Source organism: Sorghum bicolor, chromosome 9 (genome assembly GCF_000003195.3).
Source record: "Sorghum bicolor cultivar BTx623 chromosome 9, Sorghum_bicolor_NCBIv3, whole genome shotgun sequence".
NCBI lineage: Eukaryota > Viridiplantae > Streptophyta > Magnoliopsida > Poales > Poaceae > Sorghum > Sorghum bicolor.
The window spans coordinates 57,314,350-57,329,213 of NC_012878.2; the positions used below are offsets into that span (position 1 = coordinate 57,314,350).

Consider the following 14,864-nt stretch of genomic DNA (forward strand, 5'->3'; position numbering starts at 1 on the left):
TCCCGAAGTCAACGAGCATCTTCTGACTAGTCTAGCTAGCTCTTCACAGAATCTGCGCTCCGCTTCTTCCCTTATCCGAAGCCTCCAGCCTCCCTCTCGAATCCCACCTCCAAGCTCCGATCCATGGCGTCTCACGATCACCACCACTCCCACGAGCACGAGCACGAGCACGGGCACGACCACCACCATTCCCACGGGTGCGCGCGCGTGTGCCACCACTCCACTTCCGCGATTTTGGTCGCTATCTGCACATCTGATTCGACGCACGCTTGGTGTGGCTTTGCTGCGCTTTCAGGGACGGCGGTGGCCATGGATCGGGGGGATCGTGGGTAGGGGAGGACGGCCGCGTGTGGCACTCCCACGACGGCCTCGCGCCCCACTCCCACGAGCCCATCTACTCCCCCGGCGACTTCACCAAGCGCGCGCCGCCGCTCGCCTCGCGCAACTTCGCTGACCGCGCCTTCACCGTCGGCATTGGCGGTCCCGTCGGCACCGGGTGAGCTCGGCTGCTTTCTACTACTTGCTTTTACTCCTTCCAATCGCTGGCAGCGTGCATCTCATAATTCCGGTGCGGTTATTTGGCGGAAGATGTGAAATTGTGACGGCCGGAGAGAAACGCGCCTCCATTACATTCGTGTGAAGTTCTTTCGGAGTAATTCCTACTCGCACCGGTGCAAATTGCAGCTTAATCTGGGATTAGGTTTGTTTTTTATGGAGGCTTCTGGACATCGTTGGGATCTTTGTAGACAAAGGGCTTGCTTGTGTCCATACCCTTTCATTCACTTTGTTCCTGAAGCTCCATCATGACATTTGGAGTTGTTAGTTGATGTGATTAGTTTCGAACATTGCATGTAAGCACACGTTCATGTTGTAGCCTGAATAACATTCTACTGCTGAAACCAATAAACTTTGTTGTCTATGCAGTGACTAGCACCAGCTATATGGTTCCTAACACTTTTATGAACATTTTTCCTTATTCAGGAAAACTGCCCTGATGTTAGCATTATGCAGATTCCTACGCGACAAGTATAGTCTTGCAGCTGTACGTGGCATGACTCTGTCTTCTGATTCTTTTACAGAAGCTATCTAGTTTCCTCGCCAAACTGAAAACGCAATGCTACATATGATTTCGAGATATCCATCTATAATCTAGTGCTTCAGTTTTGCCCCTGCTTCTGATCTTCAGACTTATCGCTGTGCTGATATAGAAATATTGGCACTTTTCTTCTTGCGTCATTTTCCAAAGCATAGAATATACGCAATGGTTTTTTTCTTTCTATTTGTTCCTTTCATATTCAGGTCACAAATGATATATTCACAAAAGAAGATGGAGAATTCTTAATCAAACATGGAGCTCTCCCTGAAGAGCGCATACGTGCAGTAGAAACTGGAGGTTGCCCTCATGCGGCTATCCGTGAAGATATCAGCATAAATCTTGGTCCTCTGGAGGAGCTATCGAACTTGTACAAAGCTGATTTGCTACTCTGTGAATCTGGGGGAGGTATATTTTTTACTGGACCCAAACTAAATTTAGGTCATTTCTATTGTTATGGATATATCCGTATCAACCTATGGTGTGTTTTTTACTGGATCCAAACTAAATTTAGGTCATCCCTATTGTCTTGGACATATCCGTGTATATGTACCTATCCATCTAAATGTTATTATAGAGTAATGTTAGTTTCTACTGGGATCCAGGGGCGGAGCTTTGCTGAGGCCAACATTGGCCATGGCCTCCCTCTCCTTTTGCAGACTCCACTAAATGTACACACTATCAGCTAGTTAAGCTTTGGATTAATCAATCTAGCTGTTTTGGCCCCTGTTCAATTTACGTGCAAGCTCTGCCCTCTGCTGGGATCATGCTGCCTCTCTGGCTGTCTCGCATTTGATACTGGACATATGAGAATTGCTTCTTTCAAGTTCTTGCATAAAAGAAAATTTTGCATTCCTATTCTACTGTTTTTTTTTTCTTACTGGTAACCTTTCTTTTCCAAAACTCAATAATGTGCATTTTGCATGCAGATAACTTGGCAGCTAACTTCAGCAGAGAATTAGCAGACTACATAATCTACATTATTGATGTCTCTGGTGGGGACAAGATACCAAGAAAAGGTGGCCCTGGTATAACACAGGCTGATCTTTTGGTGCGTCATACTGTATTTGCCAGCATCATTTATAACCATGTGCACTTAGCTTCATTTGTAACTACATGAACTTATTTTGACTTTTGGCGCACTGGTCATATTTTACTTGGTTGGCACAAAATTCTGACTTTCCAAACGCAGGTAATAAACAAGACAGACCTAGCACCTGCTGTAGGAGCTGATCTGGCTGTAATGGAACGAGATGCGCTTCGCATGCGGGAAGGAGGGCCTTTTGTGTTTGCGCAGGTTCAAGATCAAACTATGCACATCTTTAGTATTCTTCCTTTCTCTCATGACTTCATGCTAGTTCCAAGGAACAGGGTTTGCATGTTCAAAGACATTTTACTTTCACTGAAACCAGTGATGATGGCATCTTTATATAAATTATTATTGTTATATGCAGGTGAAACATGGAGTGGGCGTCGAGGAGATTGTGAATCAGATTTTGCAGGCGTGGGAAATTGTGACTGGTAATAAGCGGCGATGAGGTCTTGCGACTTGGCCATATGTTGGATGCAGATTTGTATGTGGATCTGATTGACTCGGCACTTCCACATGCATAGACCATTTCTTGGTTTCTCAATAAATTTTATTTGGTGCTAATTGTACTTGAGAAGTATAGACATGGAGTCTTAAAATTGCATCCTTGGGTTAAATGGCATATTCGAGATCTCCTTTTCTCAATAAATTTTGCATCTTTTTGTGCGATTCGTACTTGAGAAGTAGAGACATGGAGTCTTAAAAGTCCATATTTGAACTGAATGGCATATTCGAGTTCTTTTTTTTTCTCCCGTTTTTTAATCACTATACAGACGTCGATGTTTACATAGGATGCGCACACGCTTGCAAAGCCGTTCAGTGAAAGTTATGAATTTGGAACGGAAAAAATACGATCGACTCCGCTGGGGACAATTGAGTGAAAATTCTGAATTTGGAAGAAAAGAATGGATATGAATGCAGCAAGGTCGTTCAGTGAAATTTCTGAATTTGGAAGACAAAAATGAAAAGAACGGGTATGAATGCTGCATCGTTCTCCGATGAATGCAGCAAGGTCATTCAGTGAAAATTCTGAATTTGGAAGACAAAAATGAAAAAAAAGGAACGAGTGACCGACTCCGCTGGGGATCGAACCCAGAATCTCTGGTTCCGTAGACCAGCGCCTTATCCATTGGGCCACGGAGTCATTCATGCTGTTGCTTAGGATTGTGTTTACCTGTTCTCAATGGTATTCAGAAAAACAACACCACATAAGTTGTTATTCTAGCTTGTCTTTATCATAGAATCTGTCCAATATAGCACTGCGTATTTGGAATTTTCTAAAATAATTTGAGAATACATGAGAAAACGCCTTATCCATTGGGCCACGGAGTCATTCATGCTGTTGCTTAGGATTGTGTTGACCTGTTCTCAATGGTATTCAGAAAAACAACACCACATAAGTTGTTATTCTAGCTTGTCTTTATCATAGAATCTGTCCAATATAGCACTGCGTATTTGGAATTTTCTAAAATAATTTGAGAATACATGAGAAAAGGTATTTCACTTGGAAGCTTATTGAAGAATTTGGAAAAATTGTAAGAGAAGAGACCTGGGAGCTAATAGGTAGCTAGCTAATATTAGTTGTGAACTATTAACCAGATAACTCCTGCTAGTGCATCCAAATAGGACCTAGGTGAGATTGCCCCTCCCCTTACAATCAATAAATAGGTCCTTTTTTCATTCCAGCACAACATAAACGAAAGAGTCGTATTTGCAAGTGCAAGATCTCATTTGTGTTGCACACTTGCACAAACGATGTTCCCACAAAACCCAGCACCTATCTGAAGCTTATTGTGAGTTCGACAAGATAACAACACTTAATGAAGAAACACATGAAAATTGGGGTCTTACAACTTCCATTGATCAAGATCACACTTCTATGATGCCATTTGCTTCGCACTACTCACTGCCACGTCAAAAGACTTTCTTATTGATTGCTCAAGTTTGCTCAGAAATGGCAAGGTATTCCTAGCCTCTACTAGTGACAGTATTCCTGGCCACTAGTGTCGAACTGTTCTCAAGTTTTCAGAGACGATTCTTGGCGCAAGCCCCATTGCTTGTGCAATGCTCCTCACCTCAGCAATCATCGCCACAACGTCGTTGAGTTTGTTAATAGCAGAACCGACTCCCTGCAATCAGAAGAACAGAACTCGGTTCTTGTAAAAATCACATTGCTTATATCTTTTAAAGAAAAAACTTCAAGTATAGTGCATACAACTCCAGCAGCTCCTGCAGTTACTGCCATCGGTGCAGTCACCGAACTTAACCCTGACGAGCACATCACTGGAATGCTGACAGCCCGAGAGATGGAGTATGCTGCAGCGAGTGTTGGTGTTGCCTGCAATTACAAACACTATGTTGTAATTTGGTACAGGAACACCGAATGCAACATGCCCTCTTTTTTGTCCTAGTTTCATTATACCTTTTCAATCAATCCAAGAACTCCAGGCTTTGTCGGGCTAGAACATTTTCCACCCTCAGTTTGGATTATATCAGCTCCTTCCTCTTCAAGTAGCTCTGCAAGTCTCATCTGCAAATAAGAATCAAAATTAGCAAGACTAAAGCATGCATCAGTTATAGTGGTTACCGAAAAGTGTCTTAAGCAAGGTTGTAAATAGTGGCGATACAACCTTACAGCACCAAATCCAAGCTTGCTGGCAACATTATTGAGGGCAGAAGTAGGCAAATGCCCACACATATTTTTGGTTGTGCATATAGCCCAGGTCATAGTCTTATAGGCCGCATGCTAGAAGAAATGAGGAACCTAAAACGAGCAAAGGTACTAACAAATTTCCTCTATGCTCGTCCTCTTGTTCTTAGGTTATTGAGAGACTATATGGGCAAATATATAGTTCATTCATGTGTTACATATTTTGCGACTGCAAGAAGTTGATTAGATCTGATGAACTATGATTGGGGTTACTTGAAAAGCAGTAAAGGAGACAGAGGTGATCAAATTGTGAGTTGTGACTTTTAAGACTTCGATTTGATGTGCAGTTAACCTGTCATGTTGGAATGGAAAAAAGGTAACATTAATGAAAATTAGAAATATATTTTGATATTTATCGTCTGATGATATATCCTACTATACCGCTAAATGCATTGTCAAACCGCCACAGGCAATAAGTGCCGCTATACGCTGTCTTAAGGTTACTGATTGGGGATGATGATATACCTGGTCTGGCAAACTAAGTGTGTGAGGAACTGTTACTGATAAGGTGATCTCTGGAAGCATCTTCCTTGTTTCTCTTGTTAGCTTCAGTACCTGAAATTGGTTACAACAGTAAATTTCTTTCAATATTCAACTTTTGGAGTACGCTTCAATAAAATTGCAAATTTAGCAGCTCTGAATAGGTCAGGATAGTATTAGAACCTGCTCAGAGGAGAACTCAATGCCCATCTCATAAAAAGAATCATAGTTTCCAATCTCAACCTGAAAGAAACAAGATTAAGGGGGCAAATATTTGTTATAGAAAAATGACTTTCTTTTGAAATTTTTGCATAGTTAGCAACCGAAGTTTAGTGCCTGACCATTTTAGCTCCTGCTTCTACTGCAGAATGGAACGCTGAAGGATCTACAGATGAGACACAGATCTGCAATATGCAATTTTTCGAAGAATGCACTTAGCAAAAGTGCACAACCAACTCTGATGCTAGGTGAAACCGTAATGGCAATAGCAACCACAGGTTCCAGTCACCCTATGAATGGATAGCTTACCGGAAGGTTGGTAAGATCCATGGCAAGCTTTACTAAGTCCTTGTCACATGCTATGTCAACATGGGTTGCGCCTCCCTGCAGCAATTAACAAAAGTACAGCAAGTTACTTTAGAGTTACTGGTGTTTGAGGTCTGAAACCTTTCAGTCCTGGTGGACATTTGGCTCCTTAAAACTGTGCTGTAAAAGACTTTTGGTTTTTCAATGTTAATTGAAAACCCGGGGCAATAGCCCTCGAATTCTAAACAAAAAAGTACAGCAAGTTTGTTAGGATGACAGATAAGTACTCATAACATGATCATGAATAAATTGAGTAGACAACAGCTTTATTTCCACCCAGTCAGACAAATTTTGGTTTAACACTTGTGCGGAAAAAAGCCCTTCTAACAGACACTTTCCAAATTTAGCTAATCTATAGGTTGCATTCTTGTTTTTCTTAAAAGAGTACACACGTGTTAGAAAAATATAGCTAGTATAGGTTGCTTCCTGGTTTTCATAGATGTTGATGGTATGCGAAGAGAGTAGGTTGATTATACGGCTAACTTGCATTGATAATTACTTCAATTAACATCATGGATGAAAAATAATGAGTGCCCGTTCCGGAACATTGAATCCTGGGCAATGACCTGCCGTCTGATTTTAGACTTCTTTCTTGACAAAATCATCAGTGACACAATCTTAGGTTATTTGTAGCTCTAGACGAAACCAATAAACAAAATCATCGGGAACATAAATAACATTTTGGAGTTCCAGGGCACAATAGTATGTCTGAAAAATAGTGTGACACAGGCCTCATTTTTCACATCATATAGTCTCAAAGAAGTCTGCAAGAACGAAATAGTAACTAGTACGTAGTAATCATTGACAGGTAGATGCATTATCCAAACCTTATCTGCAGCTGTGACAACAGATGCAACACTGCTCCTGTCAAAGTTCTGAAGCCCAGAAATTATCTGCACAGTTCAAGAGTCAGTAACTATCAGCTAATCATCACTAAGCAAGGATAACTCATACAAACAAAACAAAAAAGTTCCTTCAACTGTCCACTCTGAAGGCGGCATTACATCCACAAATTTCTACTCCAGGGAAAGTAACATGTCAAACTTGCTGCATCCGGCATCCCAACGGCATGCGTGTTTGGAACGCATGAATTTCTTAGATTGTTTATTAACCAGAAAACAGCTCAACCTCGTGTTCCGACTTCCGAATGCTGCCTAAACGCTGACATCAATGGATTGATACGGTGAAGGAGACGTGTAAGGAGATAGACCTTGAGAGCCCTGTTCTCGCGGAAGGCCTTGAGGACGGCGTCCTTGTTGGCGGCGTCAGCAGCCGAGGCGCGCACGGCGAACAGTGCCCGCGGCGCTCGCCGCGCGGATGCCCGGCTCGCCACCGGCTGGCACTTAGCCGCGGCGAAGGAAGGCGCGTGGAGAAGTCCCAGGGAGCCTGGCGCTGCCATTCTTGGTCCACCTGCTGCTCCTCTGCTCCCCTCGGCTGAAGATTTTGAGAGTGAAGGCGAAAGAGATAAGATGACGCTACACAGAAACGGCAGTGCGTATATGTCACTGTTTTATCTTCGACGGTGCAAATATCTGTCTGACACGTAAAAAATCTTGCACAGTTCAGCAGGAAGCCCCTTGGTGTTTACAGTCCTCGCAAATTAGTCCTCAGCCGTCAGATAATCACGTTGGTTTCAGTTCAGGTGCTAGGTGTTTTTGTGGCGTTATTTCACAATTCACAAGCAAAATGACAAACGCAAATCAGCAAGTCAAGCTCGATACACAGTAGACATAGCCCATCATCATGTATTGACCATGGCCCCAAATTTTATTCAGGAAAAATACAGAAGTTTTCAAGTCCAGTGCTGCATTCCGGCGAACACCTTGCCTGCAGCTTGCGCTATTTGCCAATGCCATTCAGGCGCTCAACGACGGTGATCAGTCCCTGCAAGCTCAAGTTGCCGTCGCCATTGGCCACCATCGCCGAGAACATCTGCCGGTACAGCGCCGCTCCAGGCAGCACGTTAGCCTCTTCCCCGCCGTCCCCGACCTCCAGCGCCATGCCGAGGTCCTTGACGATGTACCGCACACTGCCGCCGGACACGAACTCGCGGCGGAGCAAGCGGTCACCGAAGATGTCCATGATGCGCGAGCCCGCCGCGCCCTTGGACACGGCGCCGAGGAACAGCGGCGCGTCGAGCCCCGCCGCGCGGGCGAAGGCCACGGACTCGCCAAGCCCCACCACGGCGCCGGCCACCGCAACCTGGTTGGCGATCTTGCTGCTCTGCCCGCTTCCCGGCCCGCCCATGTGGGTCACCCTGCCGAGGTGGGCGAAGAGCGGGGCGAGCCAGGCGACCACGGCCTCGTCCCCGCCGGCGAAGAGGGCCAGCGTGCCGTCCCGGGCGCCGACGTCGCCTCCGGAGACCGGCGCGTCGATGGCGTGGCAGCCCGCCGCGGCCGCAGCCGCGGCGACCTCGCGCGCGAGGGAAGGGGACGAGCTCGTGCAGTCCACCAGCACGCCGCCGCGGGGGAGGCCCGCGAGCGCCCCCGTGGCCGGGTCCAGGACCACCGCGCGGACGTCGCCTGGGTTCCCGACCATGGTGAACACCACGTCGGACGCGGCGGCCACGGCACGCGGCGAGTCCGCGAGGCTCGCGCCAGCGGCGACGAAACCCTCCGCCTTGGACGGCGTGCGAGCGTACGCGGTGACTGTGTAGCCAGCCGCGAGGAGGCGCTTGGCCATGGCGCCGCCCATGACGCCGATGCCGATCCACCCCACGCGCGTCGCCCCCGGCTGCACCGGCGCCGGGAAACCGAACGCCGCCGGTTCCGATTTCCGCCCCTCCTCCATGATCCCCCCCTCCGGAGCTGCTCGCTAGCCGAGTCGCCTCGATTTTGGTTGGTTGGATTGCAATATATCCCGCTCTTGCTTTTTTACCGGGACAACGACACAATATGCTATGCATAAACAAACAAGAACTCACTGGGTCCCAGTTTCCGTGATCGCAATTTGGTGCATCCAGTCATCCACAGCATCCAAACACACGCGAATTAAACTAATCAACACCCAGTAGGCATCGCAAATTTTCATATTCTTTTTCTTTTTTACCAATAGCAAAAGGTAGGAAATTTACAGGAAGACGATCGAAGGAAGAACCAAAACGATGGTCATTTCATTTGTTACACGCCAACAGCCGAGCAGTGGTGGTGAAGTGAAGGGGGGAAGAAAAGCGGCAGCTTAATTAGAGGTGGCAGCCGCAGCAGAGGAAGAAGCAGGAGAGCGCGAGGCCGAGCACGACGGCCTCGACGACGTACATGACGCGGAACGCGACGGCGTCGACGACGGCGGCCGCGGAGCCGCTGCGGAGGGAGAGGGAGGAGAGCCCCGGGAGGCCCTTCCACCTGAGGGAGCGAGACAGCGACGAGGCGAGCCTGGACGCGCCGGCGGCGGACGGGGCGGCCAGCCTCCAGCGCCGGCTGCTCCGGGGCAGGTGGTAGTCTCTCGGGATGAGCTTCCTCAGCCACCCGCGCGGGCGCGCCGCCGCCGCTGATGCCGCCGTCTCGGCGGCCGGGGACATGGGCGCCGTCTCCGAAACCGCCCTCGCCGCTGTCACCGCCGCCGCGTCCGCCTCGATGGCCATTTGCCGCCGCCGCCGCCGCTCTGCTGCCGTTGGGACTTGGGAGGGTGTGCGTGCGTTGGTTTGGCTGGAAAAAGATCGGGTGGGTTGGTTGGGAAGACGGACGCGGGAGGGACAGAGACGTGGAGGTGGTGTGGCGAGGCGAGGCGACGTGCTGCCGGGACTGGAGCGGACGACGAGAAGACCGGGGGATATATGGGGAGGCGACGGAGGTGGGGGTTTCTGACGGTTTGGCCCCTCTGAGTTTCTGCTTCGTTGCGACGCGCTCCTTGGCTTTGCTTGCTTTGTGTACAAGGCAACAGCTATGCAACGGAGAGCGAGCAAGTCCAGCACCAGTGCAGGGACTCGTTCGTGGAACCAAAACGTAACCAGGGTGGGAGTTGCAATTTGCAAACCGTGGCGACGCTTTACAACTGTCGGCTCCATACAGCTACAGGTCTGCACCACCAGTGGAATTGAAAACGGACGGCCAGGGAACGCGAAGCTTGCACCGGACGCCGCGCGGCTGGAGCCGCGCTGGCCGATGGCATGGCCACCCACAACGGCTCAAAGAGGCTTGCAGCCAGGCAGGCTCACCCGGGCGCGGCCAGTACATGCCTCGGTTGGCCGGCCGAATGCGATGCCGATGGCGATGCCCAGCTGTAAGCTGTTCCTGACGACTTGCTGTTACTATACTTCTCACGTTCAGATGTGTCGCGCTATTCATTAGCAGGTGTCGTGACTCGTGAGGCCGCGCGGCAAGCGTGACAGCCGCGCGTGGAGTCCGTGCAGCCGGAGGGAGCTGAGACCTACAGTAGTACTACGACTACGCCCACACCACGAGGCTCGCAAGTGACTCGCTGCACGGCTGACGGCTGAGACTCTTCTCGGCGCCACGGCGCGGAGGCAACATGTGCAATCATCATGAAATATTTTATACAATAAATTTATTTAAAGCTTAAATTTATCTGCAGAATTTATCGGTCATGTTTTTCTATTACAAAAATTAGCTAATATTATTTTCAGCTATAACTTTTCGGTCAAGCGAATAGACCTTTAGAAATGTTGATAATATTTTATATAAATCTAATTAAATATAATAAGTACTATTTGATTACGGAGAGGCAACATGTGCAATTCTTTTAAGACGGAGGGGGATGGCCGGATGGGAGTAGCTACCTTGTTAACTTCAGCTGGGCCTGGGCCCTGGGCTACAGATTTCTAGAAGTTTCAGAACTCTCTCTCTCTCTCTCTCTCTTTCATTTTCGTTCAGCTCCACGCAGCCAACCTGTACGTACGTTGCACAAGCATTCGTACCGTTGGAGCGCTGACGAATACTACTATTGTACTATATCGAGTTTCACTTCCATCGTTAACTCCAATTTCTATAGAACATGCGAAGCACGAGTCCAAAGCCCACGACAGCTCAGTCTGCATCCAAACTGATCAATCAGGAACTGTTTAAGGTTACAGCTAGCTACAGTTAACTTGTATACATAAATCAATAGTTTTATTATAGTAAAATACGATCACATTCACATAAGCAGGGCAGGCACCAGGCAGAACAAGCCCCGGCCCGTGCACCAATAATCATCAGAGTAAACTAAGGTTTTGTTTAGATTCAAATCTTTTTTTAATTTTGACACGATCACATTCAGACAAATATTGTTTAATCATACATTAACTAGGCTTAAAAGATTCATCTCGTGATTTATAAGTGAATTGTGCAATTGGTTATTTTTATCTATATTTAATGCTACATGCATATACTGCAAGATTCGATGTAATGAAGAATCTTATAAATTTTTAGATTTTTGATGGTATCTAAACAGACCCTAATGTTCTAGCCGTTATAACAGCTATCCATCCCTGTCCTTAGTTGGCTTCACCTCAATTTTGCTCGTCTTTCTTTGCCATATAGGCTAGAGATTTCTTTTTTTTCTTGATTTAAGTAAAAAAAAAGCTCATGCTGCATGCATAGGCTTTGTTTAGATCAAAAAACTTTTTGAATTTTGACACCGTAGCACTTTCATTTTTATTTGACAAACATTATCTAATCTTTTTTATCTATATTTAATGTTCTATGCACGTGCAAAAAATTCGATGTGATGGAGAATTTTGTAAAGTTGTAGGTTTTAAAAGTGCCTTTTTCAAAAAAAAGGAAAAGAATTTAAAAGTAGAGAAGAGACAAGACAGCACAGCATCAGGTTGCAGAATTGAGTATTGGCGGGCGACTGGTCGGAGGAATCGCGGCGCTTTGAGGCGCACCAATACGGAGATCTCGGACACTATGAATTCAGCTGGCCTAACAAAGCAGCAGCGCGCGAACCGTGTCGGTATATATATTCCCCCACCAAGGGAAATATATATATGCATGATGCAGCTTCCAAGCTCTAACTAGCAAGTTTTCTTATAGAAGAAAACAATAGCAAATTTGCTTTACGAAATTCAAATTCAAGGACATTTCATGTGCATTTTTCAAATTTTTTTCTATGCAGGAAGGTTGAGGAGTGCAGGAGCTGGAAATTGTTTCAGTGCAAGCCTGACGGACAAGTGGTTCAGCAATGGACGCAAGGGGGATTCCTGGTTAGGCAAGCTAGTGCTACCTCGCGAGCGAAAGCGAGCGAGGTTGACGCGCGGAAAACGAGCTGCGGAGATCACTTTCTTTCTATATTACGTGGGAGAATATATGCCCAGGAGCAAAACCACATCGATTTTCATTTCATTTCATTTGATTTCACATCACGAGTGATGGTCGCACTCACGTCTTCTTTAACCAGTGTGTTCACTGCATATACGGTTCCCTCGCTTCTTTTTCTCCCTCTCTCTTTCCGTCTTTCGTGAAGGAATATGTTCTGCTAATCTTTCTCAGATGCACTACTCCAAGATCAGATCGCATTGCACTGGCCTGGAACCTGCACGAAAACAGGGGCGGCAGAATAACGCGTACTGTTCGTGCCTGACGTCGACAACTGATCGAACCTGCAAACCCTTGGCAGTGAAGGAGTTTCTGCTTCTGCCCTGCTAGCCCTTGCACGGTGCACCTGCTTCAACAGCTTCTTGGACTGATGATGGAACAAAAACAAAAGATCATTATTCCTTTGGAAAAAAGAAAAAGAGGAGATGACAAAAGGTGGTCGAGTCCGAGTATTCGCTGAGCAAACTGCATTGCTTTTGCTTTTAGCTTGTGGGCAAGCGAAAGGTAAGTGAAGTGACGAGCCGAGACATCACCGTACCAGTCGTTGCTTCCATCTCCTCTCCTGCCTCCTCCGGGTCGCGGGACCTTTCGATCCAAAGTGCGTGCTGGGAGTGGGGGGCTCAAAATCACGCGGCGTCTCGGGCGCTTCTCGATCGCGCTAGGCATGTCTAGATGCCCCTAGAAAATTGCTGGATGGCCGGCAGGATCACCTTTTCCTTTTTTCCGGGGGTACACGGAGGGAGAGAGAGAGAGAGAGAGCCGGAAATGGCAGCGCCGCGCGGCGATGCATAGGATAGGATGGCGCGAAACGGCGAAAGGGAAGCGCCGGATGGACGACCGGTGGTGGTGGTGGAGCGCTGGAGGCTGCCTTTTTCGTTTCTTTTCTGCGTGCGTCTTCGGAGTTCAGAGTAGGCCTTGTTTACTTTCCAGAAAATTTTGCAAAATTTTTCATATTCTCCGGCACATCGAATCTTTAGACGCATGCATAGAATATTAAATATAGACAAAAATAAAAACTAATTGCATAGTTTGGTCGAAATTGACAAGACAAATCTTTTGAGCGTAGTTAGTACATGATTGGATAATATTTGTCAAATACAAACGAAAGTGGTACGGTACCTGTTTTGCAAAGTTTTTTGGAACTAAACAAGGCCGTAGTGGTGGAGAGTGCGAGACCGAGAGCCCCGGAGGCGGCGACATCCACCATCAGCACGCCTCTTTACATCTCAGCAGGCAGCACATCCAGAGTTCGAGAGTTCAAATGAGCTCAGCTTTCATCAGAGCGCCACAATCAGATTCTTCAGGTGGTGCTGGTTGTCATCAGCTTTAATCGGGCACCAAAGGACAGTGTCAGAGAGAAGATTCTGAAGAAAATACAGGGGACAAATCACTTGTGCAGCACTCAAGCACTATGATCCGCTTATCCATTAGTTTCTCCTGCAGACACGTACATTGGTACGGAGTAACAAGAAGCGAAGTATTGCGTTTAATGGCCATGACGGCAGACGACATGAGAACTATTAGAGAGAAACTAATGGATAAGCGGATCATAGTGCTGTAAATCGAATCTTACGAAAAAAACAAAAAAGTTTTCAAGATTCTCTATCACATCGAATCTTGCGACACATGCATAAAGTATTAAATATAGACAAAAACAAAAACGAATTATACAGTTTAGATGTAAATCACGAGACGAATCTTTTGATTCTAATTAGTCCATAATTAGATAATATTTGTCACAAACAAATGAAAATGTTACAGTACCGAAATCTAAAATCTTTTCGGAACTGATCAAGGCCAAAATACTATAGAGACTGCACTTGGCCACCGCTGCTGTGCTGTCTCCCTGCCTGTACGCATCACGATAAGAGTCATGATAGTGGTTGCTTGTGACAACCAGCACCGGCCGTACGCTTATAGTAGTCAAATATTAATCCAGTACGTCTGTGCGCGGAGCTGTGTGGCCCTGTTTAGTTTCCCACCCAAAATTTTTTCATCCATCCCATCGAATCTTTGAACACATGCATGAAACATTAAATGTACATAAAAAAATAAACTAATTACACAGTTTGGTTGAAAATTGCGAGACGAATCTTTTAAGCCTAGTTACTCCATGATTAGCCTTTAAGTGCTACAGTAACCCATATGTGCTAATAACACATTAATTATGCTTAATAGATTTGTCTTGCAGTTTCCTGACGAGTTATGTAATTTATTTTTTTATTAGTTTCTAAAAACCCCTCCCGACATCCTTCCGACACATCCGATGTGACACCCAAAAAATTTTCATCTCCAATCTAAACAGGGCCTAAGGGCACTCGACCACTCACGATGCAAAAATCTATCACAGAGTCCAAAACACTTAGTTACATATTATTTATGGTATTTTTCTGATGTGGCAGCATATTTATTGAAAAAAGAGGTAGAAAAAATAAGACTTCAAGTCTTATTTAGACTCTAAGTCCACATTGTTCGAGGTAATAAATAACTTTAGACTCTATGAGGCCAGTCTCAATGGAGTTTCATGAGAGTTTCATGCACATTAAATATACTGATGTGGCGTTATAGTAATGAAGAGAGAGATGATAAGAGTTTTATGGGAGTAGAGAGAGTTTCATCCCCATGAAACTCCAATGCACTGTTTTCAAAATA

At 46.2% G+C, this 14,864-nt stretch overlaps 3 protein-coding genes and 1 non-coding gene across 4 annotated transcripts; 1 reads left to right on the forward strand and 3 right to left on the reverse strand.

Moving 5' to 3' along the window:
• On the forward strand, positions 4-2,852 carry LOC8074601 (urease accessory protein G). The gene is made up of 7 exons (XM_021447809.1): positions 4-197; positions 296-496; positions 982-1,042; positions 1,300-1,501; positions 2,023-2,144; positions 2,286-2,390; positions 2,548-2,852. The coding sequence occupies exons 1-7, from the start codon at positions 124-126 to the stop codon at positions 2,629-2,631; spliced, it is 849 nt and encodes a 282-aa protein (XP_021303484.1). The 5' UTR covers positions 4-123; the 3' UTR covers positions 2,632-2,852.
• On the reverse strand, positions 3,255-3,327 carry TRNAR-ACG. Its single transcript has one exon. It is a non-coding gene; the product is annotated as a tRNA-Arg (tRNA).
• Positions 3,835-9,111, reverse strand: LOC8063607. Its single transcript, XM_002441479.2, has 10 exons — positions 7,799-9,111; positions 7,169-7,463; positions 6,786-6,851; positions 5,902-5,976; positions 5,715-5,777; positions 5,557-5,616; positions 5,359-5,448; positions 4,606-4,713; positions 4,399-4,521; positions 3,835-4,312 (listed from the first exon to the last, which is right to left on the reverse strand). The coding sequence occupies exons 1-10, from the start codon at positions 8,746-8,748 to the stop codon at positions 4,184-4,186; spliced, it is 1,959 nt and encodes a 652-aa protein (XP_002441524.2). The 5' UTR covers positions 8,749-9,111; the 3' UTR covers positions 3,835-4,183.
• On the reverse strand, positions 8,949-9,796 carry LOC8074602. Its single transcript, XM_002441480.2, has one exon. It carries the CDS (start codon positions 9,536-9,538, stop codon positions 9,140-9,142), a length of 399 nt encoding a protein of 132 aa, XP_002441525.1. The 5' UTR covers positions 9,539-9,796; the 3' UTR covers positions 8,949-9,139.

What these genes read in the sequence shown, in the direction of transcription:
- LOC8063607 (XM_002441479.2), bottom strand. Translation starts at nt 8,748, where the DNA reads ATGGAGGAGGGGCGGAAATCGGAACCGGCGGCGTTCGGTTTCCCGGCG. An exon ending in TTGTCACAGCTGCAGATAAG is followed by an intron (nt 5,977 to 6,785) that starts GTTTGGATAATG and finishes TAATTGCTGCAG; the next exon opens with GGAGGCGCAACCCATGTTGA. An exon ending in TGGATCTTACCAACCTTCCG is followed by an intron (nt 5,778 to 5,901) that starts GTAAGCTATCCA and finishes TGCATATTGCAG; the next exon opens with ATCTGTGTCTCATCTGTAGA.
- LOC8074601 (XM_021447809.1), top strand. Translation starts at nt 124, where the DNA reads ATGGCGTCTCACGATCACCACCACTCCCACGAGCACGAGCACGAGCAC. An exon ending in ACTCTGTGAATCTGGGGGAG is followed by an intron (nt 1,502 to 2,022) that starts GTATATTTTTTA and finishes TTTTGCATGCAG; the next exon opens with ATAACTTGGCAGCTAACTTC. An exon ending in TAACACAGGCTGATCTTTTG is followed by an intron (nt 2,145 to 2,285) that starts GTGCGTCATACT and finishes TTCCAAACGCAG; the next exon opens with GTAATAAACAAGACAGACCT.
- LOC8074602 (XM_002441480.2), bottom strand. Translation starts at nt 9,538, where the DNA reads ATGGCCATCGAGGCGGACGCGGCGGCGGTGACAGCGGCGAGGGCGGTT.